This window comes from Chelonoidis abingdonii, chromosome 3, assembly GCF_003597395.2.
Source record: "Chelonoidis abingdonii isolate Lonesome George chromosome 3, CheloAbing_2.0, whole genome shotgun sequence".
NCBI lineage: Eukaryota > Metazoa > Chordata > Testudines > Testudinidae > Chelonoidis > Chelonoidis abingdonii.
In genome coordinates this window covers 214,554,862-214,582,616 of record NC_133771.1, presented here as the reverse complement: position 1 = coordinate 214,582,616, position 27,755 = coordinate 214,554,862, and the positions used below count along the sequence as shown (strand labels likewise).

At 42.5% G+C, this 27,755-nt stretch overlaps 1 protein-coding gene across 3 annotated transcripts in view; it reads right to left on the bottom strand.

The window, feature by feature from the left end:
• MAP4K3 (mitogen-activated protein kinase kinase kinase kinase 3) overlaps nucleotides 1-27,755 on the bottom strand; it is a 158,890-nt gene that overhangs the window by 57,123 nt on the left and 74,012 nt on the right. For all 3 annotated transcript variants that reach the window (XR_004375124.2, XM_032790833.2, XM_032790832.2), the window contains 8 exons: nucleotides 26,427-26,485; nucleotides 25,065-25,103; nucleotides 24,718-24,771; nucleotides 17,644-17,686; nucleotides 13,797-13,959; nucleotides 10,722-10,834; nucleotides 5,049-5,090; nucleotides 4,247-4,331 (listed from right to left, as the gene is read on the bottom strand). Coding sequence is in view for 2 of the 3 variants with exons in the window: in XM_032790833.2 (XP_032646724.1) it covers nucleotides 4,247-4,331; nucleotides 5,049-5,090; nucleotides 10,722-10,834; nucleotides 13,797-13,959; nucleotides 17,644-17,686; nucleotides 24,718-24,771; nucleotides 25,065-25,103; nucleotides 26,427-26,485 (598 nt within the window). In the remaining variant the exon portion in view is untranslated. The remainder of the gene's footprint in view (nucleotides 1-4,246; nucleotides 4,332-5,048; nucleotides 5,091-10,721; nucleotides 10,835-13,796; nucleotides 13,960-17,643; nucleotides 17,687-24,717; nucleotides 24,772-25,064; nucleotides 25,104-26,426; nucleotides 26,486-27,755) is intronic.

The window sequence follows — 27,755 nt, the reverse complement described above, 5'->3', positions numbered from 1 at the left end:
GCGTCTCGCCGGCAGCCCCCTCCACGGCTCCCTTGTCGAGGAGCGTTGCAACCTCTTGTAGAGGATGCTTTGCTCTGTTTGAGAGGAGTCCCTGAAGAGGACGAGGAAGGAGGGCGCACGAAGCAAACTGCAGTGGTACCCAAGCCGCAGCGTTCGATGGACCCAACGGTCCGTAGTAAGCTGGCGCCACGCCGGGAGGAAGAACGAGAGTACGGTTGGAAAAGGAGGGATGGATCCATGGAAAGAACTGGTACAGCGCCCCGGGCGCACCTTCAAAAGGACGGCTTCGGACCGGAGGATGGCTTGGAGGACCTTGAGTTTGGCCCCCGTGGTTGCCAGAGTGTCGACGCCTGCCGCTTCTGTTACGTCTCCTGGCAAAGTTCTGCCCTTGTCTGGGCTGCGGGAAGGGCCTGCCGTGTTGTTGCGGCCTGAACGACGACGCTGCTTACAGGCCGTGTGCATCCCGAGGGCACGCATAATGACCCTGTTGGCCTTAAGACTGCAGGCGCGGGTCCGTCTTCTCAGAAAATAGGCCCTGGCCCTCGAACGGAAGGTCCTGTATTGTGCTCTGGAGTTCCGGAGGAGACCAGAGACCTGGCCAGGAGAGTGCGGCATAGTTGACTCCGGACGATGGTCCTAGCGGCCGAGTCAGCTGCGTCTAAAGACGCTGCAGTGCAGTGCGCTGCGACCCTTCTGCCTTCGTCCAGGAGGGTGGTTGAACTCTTGCCGAGCGTCTTGTGGAGAAAAGCTCCCTAAATTAACAGCCGCCTCCCAGGTATTATATGCGTAGCGGATCTGAGCAGGGCTGTTGGTTTGAAACCCGCATCTGAACACTCCGTCGGAATAGACCTACGGCCGAGCAGGTCCATACGCCGCGCCTCCTGAGACTTCGCCAGGCGAGCTCCTTGTCCATGTCGTTCCCTCTCATTCACAGATTGAACGACGAGGGAACATGGGGGCAGATGGACGTAGAATACTCATATCCCTTCGAGGAACCATATACTTGCGCTCACACCCGAGCAGCGGGCGGGAATGGAGGCCGGAGACGGCCAGATGGTGGTGGCGTTCGCTTGTCTGGTTTTTATGTAAGGCAGGGCGACGCGAGTGGGCGCATCCGCCGAGAGTATCGTTGACGACCGGGTCGGCACCTCGGAGACCTCCTTCAGCTTGGATGCTCATGTTTTGCGCAACGCGTCTGAGGAGGTCCTGGTGAGCCCTAAGGTCTTAGTGGGGGGGGAACCGGTGGTCATCGCCCCCGCCACCGCCTTATCATCCGGCGAGGGATGACGAGGAGACACCCGACAGAAGTGGGTCAGGTGGCGGCTCAGAGTGGACCGCTGTCTCTGGCACCTGCGGGGGTTCAGTCTCAGGCGGTAGGGAGACCGTTCCTCTGCAGGTGGGATGGCGGTGGGTGAGATGAAACCGTAGCCTCTGGAGCCTGCGCTCTGAACGGCCGGATGTTGCGGAAATTGCTGAGACCCCTGGGCTTGTTGTATCCCAGGGCGGTCCAGAAGCCCCACTGCTGTGGGCCATGCTCCTGGTGACCCTCAGGGAAGAGGGCGGCGGACCTGTTCAACGTCCAGTAGACGCTATCCGTCTCGAAGAGACTGAACCCTGTCGAGAGGGCACGGGGGCTGGAACGCGAAATAGTGCGAATCCAGCGCCCTCGACGGCGACGGCCTCCTCGGTGCCGGGGAGCTGGTGCCTTGATCCATGCGTCCGAGATCTGGACTGGGACCTGCCACCAGCTGCTGGTGCCGGAGAGGTCGACCGGATTCTGGACCTTTCGGTGCCTGACGGCTTCTCGAGTCACGGTGCGGTAGCGATGGCTGGAGCTGGAACGGTGCCGCGGAGTACCGGGTACGACGTGAAGTATGATCGGCGCCGCGAGTGCGACGGTGCCGCCGGGGAGAGCGGTGCCAGGACTGCGAGCGGCGCCTCGAAGCAGACCTCCCTCTGGACCAAGATCGGTGCGTGACCTGGATCGGTGCCGGGCCAGAGAATCCGGGACGGCGCTCTCATCGGCTTCGGCTTGCCCTTAGAAAGTACAACCCGTACCGGTGTGCCGGGGTTTGGGGCAGCCAGGCTCCGTCAAGGCGATAAGTCCCTTGCCGACGAGAATTGTCTCGGGCGTAGACGGGACTACCGAGCTCAACCCAGATCTTGGCGGGAGCTAAGAGGGATCGCGACTCGACGGACCTGCCCAGCCGGAGTCAACGAAGCCCCTGGCGCGGCCGGCGTCGGCATGGGGTGCCTCTACCGGGCTGCTTAAGCCGGGGTAGAGGACGAGGAGGACCTCTTCCAGCGAGCCGGTGCCGGAGACGGGCGGTGCCGTTGCGCTTTCGTGGTTGCCGGAGGGATCCGGTGCCGGAGCCACGCTCGGTGCCGACGGCGCGGTGTGAAGTGCCGCTTCCTAGAGAGCATCCGGAGGCGCCTGGTCTCGCTCCTTCTTAGTCCGCGGCCGGAAGGCTTTGCAGATTGCGGCACTTCTCTGGGATGTGTTGATTCCCCCAGGCACTTTAAGCAGGCGTCGGGTGGGATCACGTGGGGCATTGCTTTTTAGCAAGCCGAGCACGCTTTGAATCCCGGCGAACCAGGCATCCGCCCGGCGGCCGGGCGTGGGAGAGGGCTAAAGCCCCGAACCGCCTAAACTACATATATATACACAAACAACAACTTATAACTACAACCTATATAATGATAACGAGAGAAGCTAGGACGTGGAGGCAGCTATGCCGCGCTCCACAGTTCCAAACGACCGACACGCGGTAAGAAGGAACTGAGGAGCGGGCGGCCGGCAGGGGTATTATATCACCGCCCATGGGCGGCGCCACTTCTTAGGGCGGCGCCTGTCCGGCCCACTGGAGTTGCTAGGGTAAAGTTCTCCGACGAACGTTCATGCGCGGCGCATACACCTACTGGAATGGATATGAGCAAGCACTCGAAGAAGAACCATGTGTTTGCTGAAAAGTTAGAACTGTCTAATCTAAATGGGAGTGTTCAACTCCAAAGACTGATTTTGATCACTTAAATTTAGAAAAGTATTTTGTTGCTGGTCATTTTAGTAGTAGCAGCTGATAAAATTTCAGGCAAAAACTTGAGTCCCATATCACCAATTTGGTCCCCCCTATAGTCTGACCCCTGTAGCATAGATCACTTCATCCCACACTGAAATATATTTACCTATATGAGAAATAGTGGCAACCTCTCTTTCTGCCCACACAGATCTGAGACGTTAATGTAACAACAATATATCCAATGAAACTACAGGGGAACGAGGAAGCCAGGACTGGTGGCCAGTAGTTGACAGGACACTAGGGGAGGTACAGCATTATCTCCTAACCTGGGATTATTTGATTCCAGAAGCAGGTGTGTTTTTATACCTCAGCCAAAGAAGAATAATGCACCTCACTTTCATCTGTATGGTAAACTTATTTTATGCAACTAAAAAGTTGCAATCTACATCACATATCTTAAAGTAAAGGGAATTTACTTTTTTTAAAATCAATGGCTGATTTGAGCTTAAGCAATCCAATAGAGAGAAATTCCTACATACACAAGTGACACTTTTATAAAGAATTATCTTGATAACTAAACTGAATAGATTATGTTCCTGTGGCAAATTGCCGGGTACTGTTCTCTGGGTCCTCGCGCTTCTCTCTTCTCTGGGTAGGTTCAGGGCGATTATTGCTTGCCTTGAACCACTTCTTAAATCACTTCCCGCTGTGTCCTGGAGGGGGAGTGGAGAGGGAGGGACCTGGGCCCTGGGGTGTGGTGAACCCACTTGACTAGCGGTTTCTTCCCCTGTTTACTTCCCTCTATCTACCCGTCAGCTTGTGAAGGGCTTCTTGCCTCTCTTCTATACAAGCCTGGTGCCCTTTACCTAGGGTTTCTGTTGGGCTTCCCAATCCACCGCAGCACTCCTCCAAACTTCTTTTCTCTCTGGACAAACTCTTCTCTTCTGCAATCTGCACTCTGCTCCATCCAACCTTTCTCCTTCAACACCCACCCCTGTCTGACTGAAGCAGTTTATATCCCATGACTTGGAGTCAGTCAGGTGCTCTAACTGGAGTCAGGTGCTCTAATTGGCCACAGCTGTTCTAGTTAATCTAAAGCAAACCTTCCTCCCTTGGCAGGGAATAAGACCCCCTGCTAACACTCTTATGCTGCCCTCTGGCCATGCTGTATCACAGTTCTTAAAACCTTCAGGAGAGCATAAATCGGATGAAAATACATAATGTACTACCTCTTGTATCTGGATTAATCCATGACGTTGCACAATGAATTTTTAATGGGCACCCATTGAAAACCTTTGAAAAGCAAGCACCCATCTGTGAAAGTAAAATATAAGCCATTTAGAACAGTGAATTTGATACTTTACATCAACAGGCATTTGGAAAAATTCTAATTATGTATTTCAAATGTCACAGTTTTTGCCTTATTGAAGGGGTAAAAGAGTTAGGGGCCAGTTTATTTAATTTTTTTCCCTATCAGAGTGATTTCATCCCCATTATTTTTTTAAAATAAAACCAGTCACAGTTTCTTTGCTTCTCATATATTTCTGAATTAACATATTTCAAGACGTGCCAGTTCTGGTAACTGATTACAACAATGTCTACTTATTGCAGCATGAGAGGAAACGGAAAAAGGCTCTGTGTGAAATATGGGAGTATGATAAAAAAAATCACAGTAGTCTCAAGAGTGTCCTCTTATTTCTGAAATATTTTACAAATTTGAAATATCATCAGTTGTTGCATAAATCACCACTCACATTTTTATTTCAAGAACTTTCTTAAAACTCAATCTGTTCTGAAATGCAAATCTTAAATGATAGGTATGCTTAATGATATTGGCTGTCAAATATTTTACTTTAAAAAAAACTGTTGTGACAACTATCTAAACCAATTGTTCAATTAGATGTTGTTTTTTTTTAACAGACATAGAACTTCACTGAATATTCAGATTTGATTTTGTTTTTGATTTAATACAAAAAACATTTCTATACCATATTCAAAATTAGTTTGGCTGGTCCAATATTATATACTTACATGGACTTTAGGTGTGGGTGGAAGGCCATTACTAATTGGTTTCTAGAAAAAATATTGTAAACTTAGATTAATTTTGTTTTTAGTGAAATGTGTATAGCTATTAAAAGAATAGTATACAGATTAAACATTAAAATATCTTTTCTGAACAGTTAGACAGTGCATAAGTAACTTGTAATTGTGAGTATGACTATATTAGATGAAACTGACAAGCCAATATTTATTCATTTATCTGCATAAAAGACACCCATCAGTGGCAAACTCCATGCAAATTTTTAAACACAATAAATATAGACATGCTGTACATTTTCAAGTTTAATACTGCATTCATTTAATGAGATGCACTAAATAACTACAAGAATACTCCAGTTTTTATAGAATTTGGTATGTGAACTTGCTAACCTTCCTTGTCTGTTGATGCTGCCAACTCCCCCACCTCCTACAGAGGAATTACTGTTCTAGTGAAATTCATCTATTATGATTTCTTAATCTCAATATCTCATAACTTAACTTCTATATAATTTCTTATAATTTTTTTTTCAAATTAAAGATGTGAAAGAACTCTAGAGTGTCATCATCCATTATTACAAAGCTTATGAGCCTTAGTATTATAATTAGCTGTTCAACATTCCAAACAGTTGCTTAATGTAAACTCTGCTTTATTAAATTATGTTTCAGCATTCCACACATTGTTTATTCTATACCAAAACTATTTCATAAGCATCAAGAATACTTATTTCTTTCAGTGCAGAGATATTTCAACCGACAATTATCTGCTTTTTAAAACTGTAAGCTGCTTCAACTACAAAACTTGAAAGGGACACAGTCAGCTGTAAGTCTAGATGATTTCAAAAGATGAGTTACAAGCAGTTTCAGAAGCTGTACTTATCTGAGTTTCCCCACCAATATTTATGGTTTTAAAAATCAGATTTTAACTCTTTAAAATATATTCTCCCTCCACCCCTTAATGTTCTGATAACTCCTCTCCCCCCCCCCCCAACAAACAAACAAAAACAAAAAACCCCTCAAACCTGACTAATGGTAACATTTTAGAGAAGTAGCGTGATTTTAGGCCACAAATTGAGACATCTTGAACCTGACTTTCAGAAACATTGAACACTCATCTCCCATTAGCTTCAACTGGAGTCAGAACTAGGTACTGAGCCAGTCTGAAAATCAAGCCCAAGGTTTCAACTTGGGATGCAGAAACTGACACCCACTTCTGAAAATTTTGATCTAAATGACTACACAGGAGAAATAATGAAATGGATTATTACACATCAAAAGGTGTCAAAATACACAATGACAGCAAACTAAAAAAAGTATTTTTCCTCCCAGACTTCTTTCCCCAAATTTCCCCTCTTCTGCTGTCCTCATCCACCATCTTTCTTTCTCCTGTCTCTGATGTTTGCTCTCTCCTGGCCCTGCTCCTCATAACTCTGCTTCTCCTATGTCACTTCTTCCATGTCCCCCATGCCTTGTCCCTTTTCTCCCATAGCAAGAGGGGACATCTAGGAAAAGACCAAGAAGTTCCCATGCAAGGCCTCTCAGCAGCTGCTCCGACACTGCTCACTAGCTTAGTTCCCTCTCCAGCTGGCAATTTGTTGTGATAAAGGCTGCCAGTGCTAGAAAAGGACCTGGGCCGGCAAGGAAAAAAGCAGAAGTTCAGAACAACATTACAAGTAGATTAGAAAAAGGGATGCATGACTGAAGACTGAAATTTTTACTGTCTCATTTGAGTGGGTCCATATCCCATAGTGACCATCTCCGTGTGGGTGTGGAAGAAGCTTTCGGGTATCTTTCTCCCAGTGACAGCACTAGGCACACACTAGTATCAACTGCAAGGTGTTTATTTTGCGCTGGTAAACGCTCTGAATATAAGCAAACTGTTGAACAACAGACTCACTTGCTCTGAGCTGCATGGACAGAGCAGTAGAATCAATACAAGGTGGTTCCCATGGGCAAATCCTGGGTCCATTTGTCTAAAAATCCTTGGAAAATACAGGAAACCACAGAATATCTGTGACAGTTGAAAGCTAATCTGCTGTAGTGGCTCAAAGGGAGAGAAGGGATCTCAGTAAGCTGGAGTCCAAACCACACAGGACTTACGTCAAAATGATTAGAGTTAAACCTGAAAGCAAACAGAATGCTAAGAGAACTACGGTATATATGTCAATAACGTAATAGCTGTCCATATACAGTATTTTAATTTGAAGGGAATATTTATAAACAGTTAAATACATTGCGTTACTGAGTTCTTGTTGGACATCAGTTTTGTAGTTTGTAATTAAAGATTTTATTCTGTAGGCTTGAAAGCCTCAGAAGCTCATTAATTGCTAAGGGGTAAAAATCACACGGTTATAGATAGAAGCTTTCGAAATGGAATTAGGTCCAAGTATGCCAGAATACATAAAAGGCACACAACTTTAAAATTGTATTGTTTAAACAATTTTTTAAAAACATATTTGTTTCTAACCTCACTCTGGATTTTTGTCTTCACTACTGTTACCTCAAGTTCTAATTTGAGTCCTGTGTACAAACACCCTTAACTCAGGTGTGGTAGTGCTTTTAATTGGAGCTGGCAGGCCCACCCAGGGGTATAGAATAAAACTGGAGTTAGCAAAACTCACTGGTCAGCTGCTAATAGAACCCCTCTGCAGCATGGACAGAGAGTAGCTCTGCTTGCATGCTGCTAGTCCTCCAATGCCTTCCTGCAGTTCCTCCCGGGGCCCAGAAAGAACAGACAAGTTCTTCCACAATTTGCTGGGAAACAATTAACACAGCAGCTCAACTTACTGCTAAGCAAAGATCCCTGGGAATTTCCCCAGAACAAGCAATTGCAGGGCTAGTATGGACAGGGCATCGACTGGGTTATTTTGCACTGTGGCCACTCTCACTTGAGCTAGGCTACCTTGCGAGGAGTAAATTGAGTACTGATAACCTGAGTAAACTCTGCAGTGAAGACAAACCCTTTAAAACATAGGACTAAAAAAAATCTGTCAGCAACAATAAAAAACCTCAAGAGCTCCAGCTCACCCTCCATGCTGATTCCTCACTGGTAACTCTTGCATATCTCCAAATTCTCTCCCTACCTACTGTGGAATCCTTCCTGTCACTCTTTTAGTTCCTTCTTTAACTCCTTCCCCAGTATGGCCAAGTCAACTGCCCCACCCTAAAATGCCTTCTCTGCTGGATCTGGTGCTGCCACTTCTCTAGTGCTGAATAACTGCTGATACTGGAGTGTCATATTAGCAGTTTAGCCCCAGTAAACAGACACTTTGATTTTAACCTTTTCCCCAGAAGATCCATTTAATTTACTGTAGAAATGGCTTGATTATGTCCCTGTTAAGAACAATTCTCTCCATTGTCAAGCAGCAGTTAAACTGCAATCTAAAGCTAACCAGTCTGGGGAGAAAAATGCTATGACTGTATATGACCTTAATTGCGTACTACGATCCTCAATAGCCCCCACAAACTGCAGAGGATTTATGCAAATTTTCTTCTTTACTCTAATACAGTTTATATATAGCCCCAGATGTATACATTACGTGTAGAAATTACTCAAGACAATCCTTGGCACATTGATAGGAAGACAGAATTAAGGATTTGCATGTATTCAGAAACCCTATCTGCTACACTGCAATGAAACCTGCTTCTAGCAGGCAGTCATTCAGAAAGTACAACAGAACCTTGCTAATCCACATCATTTTATAATCCACACAAAAAACTCCCCATCTCGCAGCAAAGATGTTATACCAGACTGTGTTGCAGTGAAATGTTAAATTCCTCAAATTATTATTTTTTACACATTATTAAGTATCAAATAATTGAAGCCCAAATTGCAATAATCAATGTAAATTAAACTACATTTTGTGTTACATTTTCCTTGGTTTCCCAATTTTTTTTGGTTTCATAGCCACTAGTTAGTAAAATTCATTAATCTACATGATCTCTCCTCATCATTAATATGAATTATTGAGGTTCTACTGTACTGTACAGACAGGACACATCACTAAGGTTTCACACAGACATACAAATCTTGAATGCACAATATTTATTACTTGTAATAAATGACAGCTCCCAGTAGCATTTAAAAATAAAATTGGCATTAATGTTGACTGCTTAAATTTAATCATGCTACAGTTTTTATCTAAACAGTTTGGCCAAAATGTTTTAGACTTGTAAGACAAAATCCATTCAACAGACATCAAAACTTGAATATATGCAACAAAGCAATAATTATAGAACCATAGAAATGTAGGACTGGAAGGGACCTTGAGAGATCATCTAGTCCAGTCACCTCCACTAAAGCAGGATTAAGTATTGCCTAGACCATCCCTGACAGGTGGTTGTCTAACCTGCTCTTATAAACCTCCCTATGTAATTTGTTTCAGTGCTTAACTACACTGACAGGAAGTTTCTTCTAATGTCTAACACCTAAATCTCCCTTCATGAAATTAAAGCCCATTGCTTCTTGTCCTGTCTTCAGTGGTTAAGGAGAACAATTTATCACCCTCCTCTTTATAACAATCTTTTTTATACATGACTGTTATGTTCCCCCTCAGTTTCCTCTTCTCCAGACCAAAGAAACCCAATTTTTTCAGTCTTTTCTCATAGGTCAGGTTTCTAGCCCTTGTATTATTGTTCTTGCTTTCCTCTGGTCTGTCTCCAGTTTGTCCACATCCTTCCTGAAATGTGGTGCCCAGAACTGGACACAGGACTCCAGCTGAAATCTTAACAGTGTTGAGTAGAATGGAAGAATCATTTCTCGCATTTTGCTTACAAAACTCCTGCTAATACACTGCAGAATGATGTTTGCTTTTTTTGGAACAGTATTATATTATTGATCCATATTTAGTTTGTGATTCACTATAACCCTTTGATCTTTGTCTACAGTACTCCTTCCTAGCTAGTCATTTCCCATTTTGTATTTGTGCTATTGATTATTCCTTCCTAAGTGTCGTATTTTGCACTTGTTCTTATAGAATTTCATCCGATTTATTCAGACCATTTCTCCAGTTTGTCAAGATCCTGTTGAATTCTAAATTCTGTCTTCCAAAGTGCTTGCAACTCCTCCCAGCTTGGTCCTGTCCACAAATTTTATGAGTATACTCTCTATTATGGCACTATTCAAATAATTTATGAAGATACTGAATAGAACTGGACCCAGGATACATCCCTGCAGGAACCCACTTGATATGCCCTTCCAGCTTGATTGTGAACCATTAACAACCACTCCCTGAGAATGGTTTTCTAGCCAGTTGCGCACCCACCTTATCGGAAGTTCTCTAGGCTATACTTCTCTAATTTATGAGACAGTATCAAAAGCCTTACTAAAGTCGAGATATAGCCCATCTACTGCTTCCCCCCTAGCCACAAGGCTTGTTACCCTGTCAAAGAAGGACATTAGGTTGGTTTGACATGGTTAGTTCTTGACAAATTCATATTGACTGTTATTACCTTGTTTTCTTCTGGGTGCTAACAAAATAGAATGTTTGATTATTTGCTCCACTATCTTACACTTCTGCCACTGCTGCATTTTCTGTTATTGTCTTTCTCTCCTCATTGTGTAATGGACCTACTCTGTCCTTGGTCTTCAATAAAAGCATGGGCAACTCAATCTAAGGAGTTTTTAAAAAAACAGAGTATAAAAGTAGCTTTGAAATCATTACCTACCAGTATTTCCTTCTTTTCTTTCCTTGAAAAATTAGTGTCTCTATTTTCATTTGGCTGTTGATGTGGAGATCCTTCTCTGTCACCATTTAAATGTAAAGAACTCACTCCATTACCTTCAAAAGAAACGTTTAAAGTTACAAAAACATTTTCTCTACATTCAACTTATAATTTAATCGTCTACAGACACAAATTTGATGGGTCAAATTCTCTGTGGGCATTAATGCCATTGTCTTCAATGGAGTTACATCAGCAAAAAAAATAGCGTATTACAACAGGAAAAAGGAGTTGTAATCATTTCAATCCTTTCAAGCCCCTAAACAAGGATCAATAAAACTTCTGAAGGTTTTCAGTATGAGATAGTATGAAACAGAGTCATCTTCACTGATTCTCTTTGTATTTACAGCACATCTGGAGAAAAGATATTCACAGATTTAGATTTTCACGCTTTTCCCCAAAGAACAGATTTTCCTTTTGCAAACATGGCTGCCAGACCACGTAGCTGCTTCAAAGCAAAATCAGGAGTTGCTAAAGCTCATTCTCTGAAAAGAGAAACTTATCACGTGTATATCTTCATTTAACCTTCTACATCTGGAAAATTAGGTATTTTTTCTTTTCTGTTAATTAACAAAAGAATTATATAGCCACAGAAATTCCCCCTCCCCCGCAAACTCTCTCCCTACGGTATTAAGTCAGAAGTTTATACATCTACTTTTTAAGCTAAAGTAGCCTGAAAAATCATGAGTCTGAGAATGTGAATTTTTAAAAGGCCAAATTTTAACTGATTAGAACTCTAGATAATAAACACATTTACTTGAATATAGTTTAGTTTTCCTCAGGCTATATGCTGAACATTTGGGGCATATAGATTGTTTTTCCTACAAAATAAAGGATGCACTCCCACTTCAAGTGCAAAATACACTCCAACCTTATCTAAGGAGTGACTATGGTGCCTCCATTTATATTATATATATCACACACACACACACACACACACACAGAATTTTATTCCATAAATTCTACATGAAAACCACCACCAAATTTTGGTCACTAACAGAAAAAGTTGAGTGAATGTGAGATAAGACAATGTGGACTGGACATGAGCAACACATCAGGTGTGAGGGCTCGCCATATCCACTGGTGCCAGAAGTTTTTCCCACAGCAGTATCCATAGGGGAGTGGCTCTGGTGCCCTCTGGAGTGGCGCCTGCAGAGTCTGCTCAATGGTCTGTGAGGGGATGTTGGATGGGATGGGAACTGAGTTACTGCAGAGAATTCTTTCTTGGGTGCTGGCTGGTGAGTCTTGCCCACATGCTCAGGGTTTAGCTGATCGCCATATTTGGGGTCAGGAAGGAATTTTCCTCCAGGGCGGATTGGCAGAGGCCCTGGAGGTTTTTCTCCTTCCTCTGCAGTGTGGGGCATGGTTCGCTTGCTGGTGGATTCTCTACAGCTTGAGGTCTTCAAATCACAATTTTGAGGATTTCAATAACTCAGTCATGGGTTAGGGGTTGTTATAAATATGTATGGGTAGGGTTTTGTGGCCTGCCTTGTGCAGGAGGTCAGACTGGATGATCATATTGGTCCCTTCTGACCTATGAGTCTATGAGTCATCTTCTTCCAGTGTTTGCTCATGTCCATTTCATTTTAGGTGACTCCAGCAGTTCCCGTGGAGGCAGGTAGGAGTTCATGGCTGTGCAGATTGTAATTAATACAACTCTGCTGAACCCAGCGTTGTCTCTGGCCTGCTGAGTGATGCCATAATGAGACGTGAGTGTGTGGACCGAGGACCATGTCACAGCTCTACAGATGTCCTGGATTGGGATGTGTGCCAGGAAGGCTGCCGAAGATGCCTGTGCTCTAGTCAAATGGCCCTGACAATCAGCGGTGGTGGGACCTTTGCTAGCTCGTAACAGGTCTTTATGCAAGAGGTGATCCAGATGGAAATCCTCTGCAAAGAAACCAGAAGGCCCTTCATCCTATCCACCGTACCAAGACTTGTGCTCACACTGAATGTGGAATCGACATGAGCAAGCACTTGACGAACTAAATATTACTGAAAGACATTTCAACCACAATTTGCCATTTGATACCATGTCTCTCTTACACTTATAAAACACAACACCAGATACTGATTAAATCCACACCAACCCTATATTAATCATCAAAACACGTGAACATATAACCAATACACACGGTCAGAGTAAAGGCTGCATGTTGGATGTTTAGCATGCAGATAGACAAAAAATGTGCTTTTGTGGATAGAGGAAGGGGTGTAGTTGTAGTTAAGAGGAGGAAATAATAGGTGGAGTGGAAATGGATGTTGAATAACTGTTGCTTATTCCGTTGGATTTTTTGTTTGTGTTGGTGGGAGATGTTCATTTTTTTATGCAGCCTTACTGTGTGTTGCTAACAGCTAAATTTTTAAATGTATTACATAAAGGTATGTTTACACTAGTGTAAGGGCACAGTGGAAACTGTAAGATGCACTATGAACCAACAATGAGCCTGATCCTGCATGTGTTTAATATTGGGCAAACTAATAGAGCATGTGTCAGATCAGGCCTTAAACTCCATATCAAACGCCAGCGAAATGCTTACAAACAAATAGGCAGGAAGCACAATTAACAGCTATATAATTACGGAAATCGATTCATTTGTTTATCTGTGAACCTCTGAAGCCCAGTTCTACTCTCAGATATGTCCATACAACTCCAATTGACTTAAAAGGGAGTTTGCGCAGCAGAGCAGAATTTGACACTTAGGTCTATGAAAACATACAATGCTGCCCACTGTTACACAGTTTCAGCATATTTCACCTTGAGTATGTTGCTTAAGGATCCAATTCTGTCACCACACACATCAAGAGGAACTTTGTCAATGGGAGGTGTATTTAGCCCAGGTAAGTTAGCGTGTACATTTTTACTCCAAGTGGTTTTCCTGTACTCTTTTTGCTACTTGCCCACAGAAGCACACACTACCACAGGATGAGTCATGCATACATCTGTCTAAGGATGTAGAAATAAACTGAATTACATTCTTTTAGAAATCCCCCCACACTCCTTGGTGTCACTTGTATTACCTATTGGATTAGGTTTTGGGGGAGGCAACCGAGGAGGGGGTGGCCTAGGTGGAACTTGTGGTGTTAACTTTGCTGGACTGTCTGAAACAGGGCATCTCTTGATTGTTCCTTGATTATCATCTTCAGAAGAATGACCTTCCTGTGGCATGTAGATGGATTTAGGCTGAAAAATAAATATAACGATATTAATGAACAATACAAACAAAAAGTAATCTATCTAGGCATTTATACCACACTCATCATGGTAATACTGTACCAGAGCTCTGCATTGTACATATCCCATGAGTGTACTGATAAAGAAAACTATATGCTCTGTTAAGCAAAACAACGTTTACTGCAGAAAAATGCTTAGCAATAAAAAAAAAGTTTCTTGCACTAACAGAAAACTCAAATTATTAAGTAGTACACTGAAATTGGCCAGCTGAAACATTACTACTCATGTCAGGTTCTGCATTCAAGGTAGTCAGGCCTTGTGGTTGGAGCAGTGGTCATAGCCAAACATAGGTTCAAGGCTGGGCCAAGGGTATCACTGATACCAGGGTCTGGGGACAAGCCGTAGGTCAGAGTCTGTGGACAAGCAAAACCATGACCACAGTCAGAAACAGGCCAACAATCAAAGCCAGGCTGGAGTCAGTCTGAGAGACAGGAGGCGGGTGCAGAGCTGGTGGAGAGGCAGGGCAGGGCACGGACAAGGCTCAAGCAGGCTGGAACAAGGCCTGACAAGGCTAGGACAGAAATAGGAACTGGATCAAGAGCAGGCTGGAAGCCTAGGGAGTCTAAGACTGCAAGGCAGCGGCGGGTTCCTGGACAAGTACTGCTGTTGCACAGACTAACGTGCAGCTCTGACAGGGTCATCTGTGCCTGGGGGTCATCTGACCGGGTCCCTGCTCAGGGATAGACTGCTCCAGCATTCTTGAGGGCTGAGTCACTGCAGGATCTGCTTATGGGATGAATCAGTGCAGCTGAGTTGCTGTAACACGCCTGAGCTATAAGACTCTGCAGCAGGCTCTGTTGGAGGAGTGAGTAATAGTACCTATTGAGGCTCTGGGGGATCTAAAGGTCACACACCCCCAGCCTAGCAGGAGCCACCACTGGACTCAAGCATCAAGAAATTATGGGGGAAAACAAATGAAAAAACAGTGACAGGACTGAGGGTACAGGATCAAAAGCAGGGATCCTGAGGGGTGAGGCATGGCAAGTGAGTAAGCTGTCTGTGGGTTTGGCCTACAGGCTTATGTCCAACAGATAATCAAATCAGAGGCATTTAAGATAAAGCATAGAGCTGAATTATCAGAATGGAGGCTGGATATCGTCGCCACCCTGAGCTGGCCTTTGGGATCTGTGAAACCTGGCTACAGGTTCCTTTGCTTTTGGGAGGACCCCAAATCAGCACATGGCTGCAGAGGGCAGTGTCAAGCAGACACACACTGATGGGACTAAAACTGTTGCTAGCTCCCTTCCAGTCATCCACCTGAAGCTGAGCTGCTGCTTCTGTGAATTCTGACAGAGACAATGGCACTTCAATTGCACAGGAGGACTACTGCAGAGTAGGCATGAGAAGGGTAATCCATTCATCCCATCTTTTCTGGTAACAGCTTGGCTATCAACTTTATATAGCTAGCCCAGTCAAGGAGAAGGTAGAACGTAACTCAGTCTGTGCCTTTTCGCGTAGTTGCTTCCCTCCTGTATACAGGCAGAGCAGAGTAGCAGTGATCTCAGTTCTCCTGTCCTACTAATCCCTTTCCTATTGTCCTTTTTTTCCAATGCATTAAGTACAAACAAGTTTTCTTAGGCATCAGGCATGTGTCTCTCCTTGCTCTAGTTCTTCTTTTCTACCATATCCTGTAATTATAACAAACAGCAGAATGCCACTTTACATTCCACTCTGGGTTCTAACACACACATAATGGACTTAACACAGAGGTGTTTTGTATTTTCCAAAATGCTACTCAAACATTAATTAACCCTCACCGTGTCGGGTGCTTGGATAACAGTGCTAAGCATGGTACAAATACCTAAACAGATACACACAATTTCCATTTTATAGATCGGGAAATAGACACAAAGGGAAGTTGAGTATCAGAGGGGTAGCCATGTTAGTTTGGATCTATAAAAGCAGCAAAGAGTCCTGTGGCACCTTACAGATTAACAGACATATTGGAGCATAAGCTTTCGTGGGTGAATGCGTCAGACACAAGTGGGTATTCACCCACGAAAGCTTATGCTCCAATATGTCTGTTAGTCTATAAGCTGCCACAGGACTCTCTGCTGCTTTTAAAGCGAAGTTGGCTTCCCCCAACATACAGTAAGTCAGAGTAAGACCCAGGATTTAAAAAGTGAGAAATCTTCAATGCTTGCCTCACATCCCTAGAACTTGCTGGCTTTCATATTGCTCTTTCGCAGCAAGCAAAAGACACTGAATCAAGTCAAACTTTTGTTTGTTTGGGGTTTTTTTTAAATAAACATTGTTCCCATTTATGGCTTCAGCACTATAAAGCAACTGATTTGTCTGTTCTGCATTTTAGTTATTGCTATTGACTGTCCTACTCTTGGAACCTTAAGAATCCAAGTTTGTCTATCACTCTTGCTCATTACCTCAGCATGCGCAGCACCAGCTGAAGATGGTGCAGAGATGGAAGTCCTTTTTTGGGTGCTGCCTTTACTGATACAGCTTTCTTGCCCTACCATGCCACCCATAGGACATTTCACAAGAGTTTGTGTCTGCTCTTCTGTGGTCGATTACGAGAAGTGCAAGATTCACGGTTAATGAATATCAACAGCACATGGAGGCAGCCATAATTGGCAAAGTCCGGTTGTGCTAGTTGCAAGGCTCTCAAAGGTCCCAGTTGTAAAATGGAAAGCTACAGCACTCCCTGCCAAGGAAGGGAGCAATCACAAATGTTACAGCAGATTCATCAGACTAGAATCCACTGGAGCCAGGAACCCCATGGGCCCACTGAGCTGCAGAACTGGCTGGACCAGTGGGGCAGAGAAACACTAGGCTCCGGGGGCCTGTCACTTCATCCAACCCAAGGAGAGGGCTGATGTGCATGCTACTCTAGGGCCAGAATCTGCAGATTGAGGAAATAAAAATGAGATCCGTTAGAAGAGCATGAAAGGAAAAAAGCCTGTAAAGCAGAAAACGGCAGAGGCTGACAGCTCAAGTATAGATTGGGTGCAAGAGACTGGGCAAGATGGCATCTAACAGACTCTTAAAGAGCAAAGTTTTGATGCCAAAACACAGGCCTGTCTGCACAGCTAAAAGCAGGCATGGTTAACCCACCCAGCATCGGTAAATGGACACTCAGAATAAGATATAGAGGATTTTTGCACCTTTTAATTTACTTTGAATGTACAATGAAATTGTAGAACAACTGTGTCAGTGTGACAGAATTTGCGATCTGATCTGTGCACACAACCATTTAAGTATCCCATCATTGCATCTGAAATTAGTAGTCAAGACTCTTGCTGTGGTGGCCCTGTGGTGGGAATTCCTGCGCCTCCCCAGCCCCAAATCCTTCAAATACCTAGTCTAATCCCTCCCTAAATATTAATGGTACAATCATAAGCACCATTTCTGCATTGCTGAATACCACAGATTATATTATACACATTTCCCCAAATTAGAAATGTACACAAAAAGTTGAAAGGTCAAATCTCACCTTGATAAAACTGGGGCCAAAAGAAGTTTTGAGTAAAGTTTTCAAAAGTGCTTAAGTCAATGAGACTCCTAAGTCATTTAGACATTTACACATTTTGGGGGGGGGGGGGGAACACCACACACACACCATAAACCCTTTTCTGCATATTTCTCCCCTTATGTAATGCAGTGGAAAAACCTGCTTACCTTCGGTGGTAAAGGAGGTGGCACTTTAGGTTTAATTGTAGCACTACAAAGAAAATAAGTACAGATCATTTAGAAGTTATCCAAATACAGATCTCTGACACATCCTCACAATGCTTTATTCTTGATACGGTCATGTAGGATTTATTTTTATATTTTTAAAACACTATACAAATAATTGAAACATCCTGAGCTTTTTGATCAATACCAGTGTTATTTTTAAATACTTACACTATGTATATTTTCAGTGTTGCTCCCTTCTTTGCCCCAAATACAAGCAGGAGGAACCCAAGTGCCCCCAGAGTCCTCCCCTGAAGTCATGAGTGACTATTTTGAAATGCTCAGCTGTTGAGGCTATATGGACTTGTGCAGGAGAAGAGAGGAGAGATTCTTAACAGGGAGATCCAGAGAGGATACAGAGTGAGTCTAGCACGTATTGAAAGAAAGAGGAGAGATTTAATACTTAAGGGGGGAATACAGGATATTAGTTGGATTTACTTAAAAAGTATTGATGGTCATGTGGAATGATGATGATTATATAGGATTACGATGGGGTGGTGAGGTTTGCAGCAAGTGACCACATCTGGGGACTCCACATAGCTGTGCTGTGGCTGAGGACAGCGCATGTCTAAATGGTAGCTCATTTCATACTGGCCTATTGCCATTGCTGACCCTGTGGCTACTGAATGGCTAGAGCATGTGATGCCCACCTAAGCCCTTTTGACATGCTTGATTTTTTTTTTTTTTTAACTTATATATCTTAACAAATTGGAGAACTGGTGTGAAATCAACAAGATGAAATTCAGTGAAGTGCAAAGTACTACACTTAGAAAGGAAAACTACAGAACGGGGAATAACTGGCTAGGTGGTAGTTCTGCTAAAAAGCATCTGGGAGTTATTCAATTTCCAATCCACTATATGAGTCAACAATGTGATGTAGTTGCAAAAAAGGCTAATATTTTGGGGTTTATTAACAGGCGCGCCATATTTACGGCAGGGAAGGCAATTATCTTGCTCTATTAGGCACGAATGAGGCCTCACCTGGAGTACTGTGTCCAATTTTGGGGGCTACATTTTAGGAAAGAGGCGGACAAATTAGAGAGAGTCCAAGGGAGAGCAACAAAAATGTTAAAAGGTTTAGGAAACCTTTTTGAGGTTGAGGAGGAATTAAAAAAAAACAACCAACCAACCTTAGGCATGTTTAGCTTTGAGAAAAGAAGACTGATGGGGGACCTGATAACAGTCTTCAAAGACGTTAAGGACTGTGATCCGTTGTTCTCCATGTCCACTAAAGGTAGGACAAGTAATGAGATTAATCTGCAGCAAGGGAGAGTTAGGTTAGATATTAAGAAAAACTTTAACTCTCAGGGCAGTTAAGCTCTGGAACAGGCTTCCAGGAGAGACTGTAGAATCCCCATCACTGAAAGTTTTTAAGAACAGGTTAGACAAAACACCTGTCAGAGATGGTCTGGATTTACTTGGTCCTGCCTTACCACAAGAGGCTGAATGTCATGACTTGTCAAGGTCCCTTCCAGCCCTACAATTTTATGATTCTAACATTCTGTGATCTGTTTCATCTATTTTATGTTTTGTATTTTGAACTTTTTTCCAATCTTTACTGTACCATCTGTGCATTTGCAAATAATTATGATGAAAGCAGCAAACATCATTCCTTGGACTGCTCATGGACCTGACCCCTGGATTCTTCGTCTCAACCATATGCAAAGCAGCAAATCTGTTCACAGCATACTGTTAACCTACTATTCAGGTAATGTGATCAGTAATATCTTCATTTTTTCCTTTTCCTTGCAGAATTCTATGTGGACCTGAGTTCTCATGAAGCAAATATTCAACAGCCTGGTGTTGGAGAAAAATATGTCAACATAAAATGAAAAGCTATTTTAATTTTTTTTCCAGCACTGTGTTGTAAAGGATTTTCTGTATTTTTGGTCTTGCATTCCTACACTCTTGTACAGCCTGTTCTGTTAAAAATATTTTTCTTATCTTTTGGAAGTATAAAATTTTTAGTGTGAATAATTTTGAGAATGCAGCCCTGAAATCTCGAATTCTTGCACAGAATTTTAACTGCTTTTGAATTATGCTGCTCCAAAGAAAGGGTTAAGAAAATATCTAAGAAGTGAGAATTTTTTTGGAACACTCTTATCTTCACTTGCCTGGTTTCCCTAAGACTTTCCAGAGACATTCTATCCCAGCATAAGATCAGGCTGATTATGGTTTGGAGAAGGGGAGTTGGAAGAGGAGTTCAGAATCCAGTTTATACTAGGAACCTTGTTTCATCTTTAACAATGAAAGTAACTACCTTCTCTCTCATTTACCCTCACTCAAATCTTCTATCATATATTGAAGTTAAAATCTTGAAAATTTTCCTTTACATCCTTCTCTGCATCTCAGGCAGACATCAAAGGATGCTGTCATTGCTGGGAGACAGCTAATCAACACCTTTTATGTATCAACACTGGTTGCACAGAGGCTACTGCCTGGATTGTGTCAATGGAATCAACAGCATGGCTAATGCAAAGTATCAGAACTAAAGGCATAGGGTATGGATCCTGGATATGAGTGCATACAGAGCTCCTACAGCCTTGAGTAGTCCAGGCTGCATCAGCATTGGGACACAGCTTTGACGTACCTGAGTTGATGCAAAAACTTCAACACAGTCAATGTGATATGAAGACACTATTCACCAGAGTATCCAGGCACTCAAGATATAAGACCTATGAAATCTTTCCTATCTTCAGGATTGTGGATTACATCAATTTGAATGTGGCTGGGGTAGGCTGACACTTCGGTTGCTTCCAGGAATCAAAGGCAAAGGTAGCTGCATGTCAAGTGAACTCTTCAACAATGACTTGGTCTTGTGGAATTTGAGTGAAATAACGGAAGTGCTGAGCCCTCAATGTGCTCTAGAGAAAGACACCAGGGATTCAGCTGAATGCCTCACCTGTACTGAGGCGGAGCTTTGGACTTATTCCATCAAATTGATATCAGAAGGACTGATGAAGAGCTTTAGTGACCAGACGACAGCCATGAATGTGGAGAAGACATCCAAACTATGGAACATCTAGTGAACCAGTGCTCTTCAAGATCTCTCTCTGGAGAGACAGCCTTGATTCATCCAAGCCACCAAAAGCCACAGAATGCATGACAAACTTGGATGTCAGCCTTTACTGTTCCTTTTCAAGTTGCCAAAAGAACAAGTAGAAGACTGACCCATTGGGACTGGACTGTGGCTCACTCAAGGTTGAACCCTTCAAGGCTTCTTGCCAGACTTAAAAAAAAGTTTCAGAGAGAGCCAATATGGACCTTCTGGTTCTTTCTCTAGGACCTGACTGTTTGTGGTGAAGTCTGTGAGCAAATCATGATCCTTTTGGAGGCAGAGAACACACCAGATGTGTCTGTCCATAGGGATCACGGTCAGACTGAACTCAAAATCTCTCTCAAAACTACTGGGCTCTTTCTTACGTATCCTGAAAGAAATAATGAAACAAACCATAGAAACACAAAAGCCACATGAAGACACTGATGTGAAAATTCTGACTGAGCAGGAGCTAGGAGTAAGGATCCCTAGCATATCAAGCAAAGCAGCCAGTGCAAAGTGCTTCAGGAAAGCAGGAGCCAAGAGATTCAAAGTCCTGAGACATTAAGCAGGTTGTGTGGACTACAGACAGACTGAGATAAGGAGGAAAAAAATGTTCAACAAAACTTAACAAGAGACATGCACTGAGCATTAGAAGAGGCATCAAGCTGAGCTGGTTGCAGCACAGACAACAGCATTGCAGCTATCCAACATAGCTTCTTCATCAAGTGCAATTAGAATGGAATTGGTGGAATGGAGTGCTATGGGGACACTTACATTCCACTGCATCAGTGGCCTGAGCTATCCCATTTGAACACACAGCTTTGAGCAAACCAAGTTCCTTGGTCACATGTAGGGGGGCATGGATCCAAGAGTAAGTTCTATTCAATCTTACCTTCGAAGATAATGCAGGGTTGGGTTTTGTTTTGTTTTTAAACGTTTTGGTTTTTTTAAAAAATCATAAACCTAGAAAATTCTTCTTAGAGGAAAAATGATTAAGAACTTTTCTACATGCATCACTCATCTCAAATAGCATATATGCCGCCATTCTGAAAAAGTAACTCATAATTAAATAACTGCATGTTTAATGTGATATCACCTGCCTCAAATGTAAGTATCAGTGTCAGCACTTTTCTCTCCATCTCATCTTTGGAACCTTCCCCCCAAATAATTTACAGAAAAACAATCCAAAGGTTAGTGTTGTGTCATATCAGGCACCCTACTACCTGTCACCACTCATGCCCCAATATTAGTCAATCAGTAAAGCACATCATTTGTAAAAACTTGTCCCTCTTCGCTGATGGCTGCCCTTCTCATTGAATACAGGAGTGCAAGCATTTTTAAAAACTTTCCTTGGTAAAATGGTCATATAATAGCAGTGGAACAGCTAAAATGAGAAGATTCATTGAAATATATCTGGTTTCTCTAAGAGAATGTTAATAAACTCAACTAACGTTCACAGGTTTCTAATATAAAGCAACAGCTCTTTGAAGATCCTCCATTAGCAGGAAAGTAAAATTGAATCCTGTTGTCTCAAAAACAGAGTCTTCTTTCCCTTCTCAGGCAAACAATGTATTTGTTTTAAGAAAGTGGTCTTTCATACATACAGGTTTCACATTTTAATATAATTCCTTTTCAGTTCTCCTCTGCCTCTACCATAGTTAAACTTAGATTTAGAATGGTCATATTATTTGTTCCACTGAAATTTAATATGAATTAAAACTTTCCAGTATGAAGTTTTTAATGTGGTAAACAATAATACACCAGGATTTCTGTTGCAACAGATGATTTCATTAGCTCAGTGTAGCCATTTTGCCAGATCAGAATTTTAGCGAGGTGGCAAAATTTACAGATTATACAAAATTACTCAAGATAGTTAAGTCCAAAGCAGACTGCGAAGAGTTACAAAGGGATTTCACAAAACTGGGTGACAAAATGTGAGATGAAATTAAATGTAGGTAAATACAAAATCATTAACAGTAGAAAACATCATCTCAACTATACATACAAAATGATGGGGTCTGAATTAGCTGTTACCACTCAAGAAAGATCTTGGAGTCAATGTGGATAGCTCTCTGAAAACATCTGCTCAATGTGCAGTGGCAGTCAAAAATGCTAACAGTATTAGGAATCATTAGGAAAGGGATATTAAGACAGAAAACATCATAATGTCACTATATAAATCCATGGTAGGCCCACATCTTGAATACTGTGTGCAGTTCTGGTTGCTCCATCTCAAAAGAGATAATTAGAAATTGAAAAGGTACACAGAAGGGCAACAAAAATGACTGGGGGATGGAACAGCTTCCACATGAGGCTAGATTAAAAAGGACAGAATATTCAGCTTGGATAAAGGGACAACTAAGAGGGCATATGACAGAGTTATATATTGAATGCCATGGAGGAAGTGAATAAGAAAGTATTATTTAACCCCTTCCATAACCAGGAGTGGCACCAGCGTTTTTGGCGCCCTAGGCGCAGGGCCGGCTTGCCGGTCCCGCGGCTCCGGTGGACCTGCCGCAGGCACGCCTGCGAGAGGTCCACTGGAGCAGTCTGCCGCCCTCCCAAATCCTGGCACCCTAGGCGGCCGCCTAGGTCACGTAAATGGAAGTGTCGGCCCTGTCCATAACACAAGAACCAGAGGTCACCCAGTGAAATCATCAGACAAAAGGAAGTACTACTTCATACAACGCACAGTCAACCTATAGTGCTTGTTGCCAGGGGATGTTGAGAAAGCCAGAACTATAACTCGGTTCAAAAAAAGAAGTACAGTAAAAGCTTTTTTAACCAGCATGCTGGAGGAACGGGGAGTGCCAGTAAATTAAAAATGCCAGTTATTTCAGAGGGAAGGGTTTGTAGTGCAGAGGAGGGGTGTGGGGCAGCAGGGACATGGGAGGGGTTGCAGGGCACAGGCTCGGGGGGTGGGGAGGGAGAGAGAGGTTGGGTCCAGGAGGGGGCTTGGGGCAGGGGCATGGGAAGGAGCTTGGGGTGCTGGATGTGGGGGGCGTTCACCTCCAGCGGCACACTGCCTCTATCTGTAGGCACTGCTCCCTGCAGCTCCCATTGGCTGCAGTTCCTAGCCAATGGCCTGAGAGCCGCGGAGTCAGCCCTCGGGGAGCAGGGATGGAAGCAGTGTGCCTTCAGAGCTGCCTGGCCGTGCCTCCGCCAGCAACAGCAGGGAGGGGAGCTGCTTGTGAGGAGTCGCCGGAGGTGAGCACTCCCCCCGATCCAGCACCCTGAGCCCCTCCCGGGCCCTAATCCCTGCCCCAAACCCCCTCCTGGACCCAAACTCCCTCCCAGAGCGCACGCCGCAGCCCCTCCCATGCTCCAGACCCCTACCGGCCTCGCACCAACCGCACTATAAACCAAACTTTCAGTGCAGATCAGAAATGCTTGCCAGTTGGTGATGTGCCGGATAAAAGAGGCTTTACTGTAGATAAGTTCATGGAGGATAGGTCCATCAATTGCTATTAGCCAAGATCATCAGGGATGCAACCTCATGCTCCGAGCATCCTAAGCCTCTGACTTCCAGAAGCTGGGAATGGATGATGGGCTGGATCATGCGATAACTGCTCTGTTTTGTTCATTCCCTCTGAGGCATCTGGCATTGGCAACAGTCGGAAGAGAGGATATTGGGCTAGGTGGACCATTAGTCTGACCCAATATGGTGGTTCTTATGTTGATTTAATTATAATAAATTAGAGAAAATAATTAAAAGATACTGCGAAAGAGCTGTACGAAGAGCTGAACATTAAGATGTTATTTCAATATTAATGCAAATCAATCAGCAGAATAAAGCATAACACCAATGATGAGATTCAAAGAGAGATTACTGTGATTTTGCTACTTTAAAAATATATCAGAAGGAAAAAGAAAAAAAAATCAAGGTGTTCTCACTTTCAGAATACAATTCAAACAAGATTACATTTTCAGCTACCCATGAATCAGAGAGCAGATGCCTCAAAATAAAAATGACTTACTGTTTAGCATCATCGTCTGCATCATCATCATCTTCTAAATGTGCCACATGTCCCCTAAGGAAATGAACAAAGTACCATGGCTGAGTTCCCTTCATTAAAATGACTTTAGCTACTATGAAAGAATTCTGGTATGCAATACAGTACCTGAAGGGCACCTTCTTTACAGAATGATATTATGTTGCTTTGTATTTTTATTATATTTTTTATTATTCTTTAAAGCACAGATTCAGCCCAGAAAAATGAGACCTCTCCCATATCTTCAAATGAGCATTAGCAGATTGTAACAGATGCAAGAAATCAATGTAAAAAACACTTTGAAACACACAAGAGAAAAATAAAGAAGTTACCGCTGATGCAGTTCTTCTTCAACTGATTTTAGAAGACTCCTTCAAAATTAATAAGAATACAATAAATAACTGAACACAAACTGAGGAAAGCAGTTGGAAAATAAGACATGAATAAATGTTCTCAACTCAAAATAAGTTACTCTATTCTAATAAGATACACCGATTCTTTTGCTGAAGAATAATTTCATTGTTTCAATATAGTTACATGATGCTATTAAACAGTGTTTACACTTATTAGCATACTCCTAATTACTGTACCTGGCCATCACCTCTGTACTGCAAACTAGGACTATTTTGGCTTATTTCAATATTCACCTGTTTAAATTGAAACCAAGATACTTAAGATTAAATAGTATGTTATCATGAAAAGCAAAAGTGTCAAAAAGATTAAATTATCATTGTGAGGAGACCACTAGTACCAATTTTATTATCTTAAAATTCACATCTTTCACAGTACTATGTTTTTCCTCTCAAAATGCAGATTTCAACAAGCCAATCTATAAAACTAAGCCCATCACATGCTGGCTGTCATGCAAACACCTGCATTCATGCATGCGACAAAAGGGCAGCAGGATTTTTACAGAAAGGAGGATTCTTAAAAATATCAATATTATTCCCTACTGAAAAATAAAAAAGATCTACAGAGTGAAGGAAATGGAATATCTATACTTTCATCCAAATATTTATACAACTTATCGATTATAAAGCTACATGTCAAGAGTTTGACTTGTACAGACGCTGTCATTTTAAATATAAAAGCACTTAAACCACTTAAAGTATCCGAGGCCGGAGAGAATCAGTGACTATTATCTCATTTCATACAGTTTGTGTATCTGGATAACTACATCAAAACTCACAATGTAAAGGTTAACCTCTAAGGAACTTAATGACAAAACTGTAATGACTAGAGTTCTCTATAGATGTGCAAATGTTTTAAGTCTTTTGTCTTTTTTTTTTTTTTTTAAACAAACGTGTAAGTACATCCCCATAACTGGCCAGATGACTTGGGCAGAAGGGCAATATCTTGCTGTAAGGGAAAGTTTGTCACTAAACAGACTCTGATGTCTGAAACTGAAAACGACATTCTAGAGGTGATGGTGGTGACAGTTTCAATATCTTGAGATACACCTCAATATGCTGAGAACTGTTCTAACTCCCTATATCAGCTGGAGTGATTATTATTGTAGAAGTCAATAGTTTAAAAACTGCACTACTGTAAATAACCAAAGGTTTATTATGTTTTACTGCATAAACATCCAATTACATTTTACTACTACATTACCTGCGGTTTTAAATTTAAACAATGAATTTAAGTCTCAGTTAAATTTTAAAAAACGAGGAAAAATGCCCTCTGTTACTCACTTATTTGCACCTAAGAAGCAGCCACTCTGGGGACCATGACCATATTCTAGCTGCAGATCCTATAAATATAAGAGAAAGAGCTTTAAGATGAAAAGACAAGAGAGTTAAAAACACGTCACATGCTTGCCTCAACCTCTTCACTGTACCCAAGCCACACGACTAATTCTGTCCTACTGCCACTTTTGGCTCTAGACTCTCATTCATAGGCCGCTTAAGCCTGGGTCCCTTCCATGCCCCAACTCTCCCATGCCTCACATCTCCTCAAATTCCTCCATGAAACACATTTCTTTCATAAAGCCATTCAACCACAGTCCCCTCCTCAGGGAAATACTGAGCTAGAGGAGCTTTTACACTGATCACTCAAAAAACCCCAAACTATGAAAAGAACAAACTTATGGAACTAGCAAATGGTGTGTTACGCCTCAATTAGTCACACTGCTTTTTACTGAATCTGCCCAATCTCTGTGTTCATTTTAATTGTATATATTTATATTGTCAGTTCTTCAGCGCAGAGATCTTGTAATGTCTGTAGTATACAACTGGCACTATCCAAATAAATACTATATAGAGAATATGGCAAATATTTTGTTTGTTTTAGTTATAAAGGCAAAAAAATATTTTAAGGACAACTACTATAGGCTCATTTATTTAATGTGTAGTTCTTTTGTATGAAATACAAAATACTACATTAACCAAACATTAAAGTTGCAAAATCAAGCACTTACAAATTACGAAGTGCTAGGAAACCTTAAAACTAAGCATGAGATGGCAAAGAACCCCAGGAGACACTACTCAAAAATTCTGAGCTCACGTACCAGAAGGCATGCTTATCTCATTATTGGGAATAGGCAGAGTTCACCTTAAAGAATCACCATACTAACATGTCCCAAGAGAAGACTATTAAAGCTATGGGATGTTTGTCTCCTCAGCCAGGTTGGGATTGGAGAAGTATGTACACAAACTCCTTCCCCTAAACACTTGGGGTTCACCTATACTGGGAAATGAGTGATGTTTTAAGATGTTAAAATTTTTAGACAGCACTTAGCATCTTGTATAGAACAGAATTCTCTCAAGAGCATCCCATTCCAGAAATATCCAGTCCGTCACCAAAGGATATCCTGGTAACACAGTGATGAGACTAGTACAGCTAGATTAGATAGACAACCACCCCACAGTGAAGAGGTACTCCATAGCCTGAGCCTCTCACTCTCCCATATGATGGACAGCCTGATAAAGAAGAAATGCTTACTCCACTCCTCAGGCTACTCATCCCAGTCTCCCAGCCCAGCCAGTCCTAATCTTCATCTCCAGGCTCAATGTCCAAGTCCC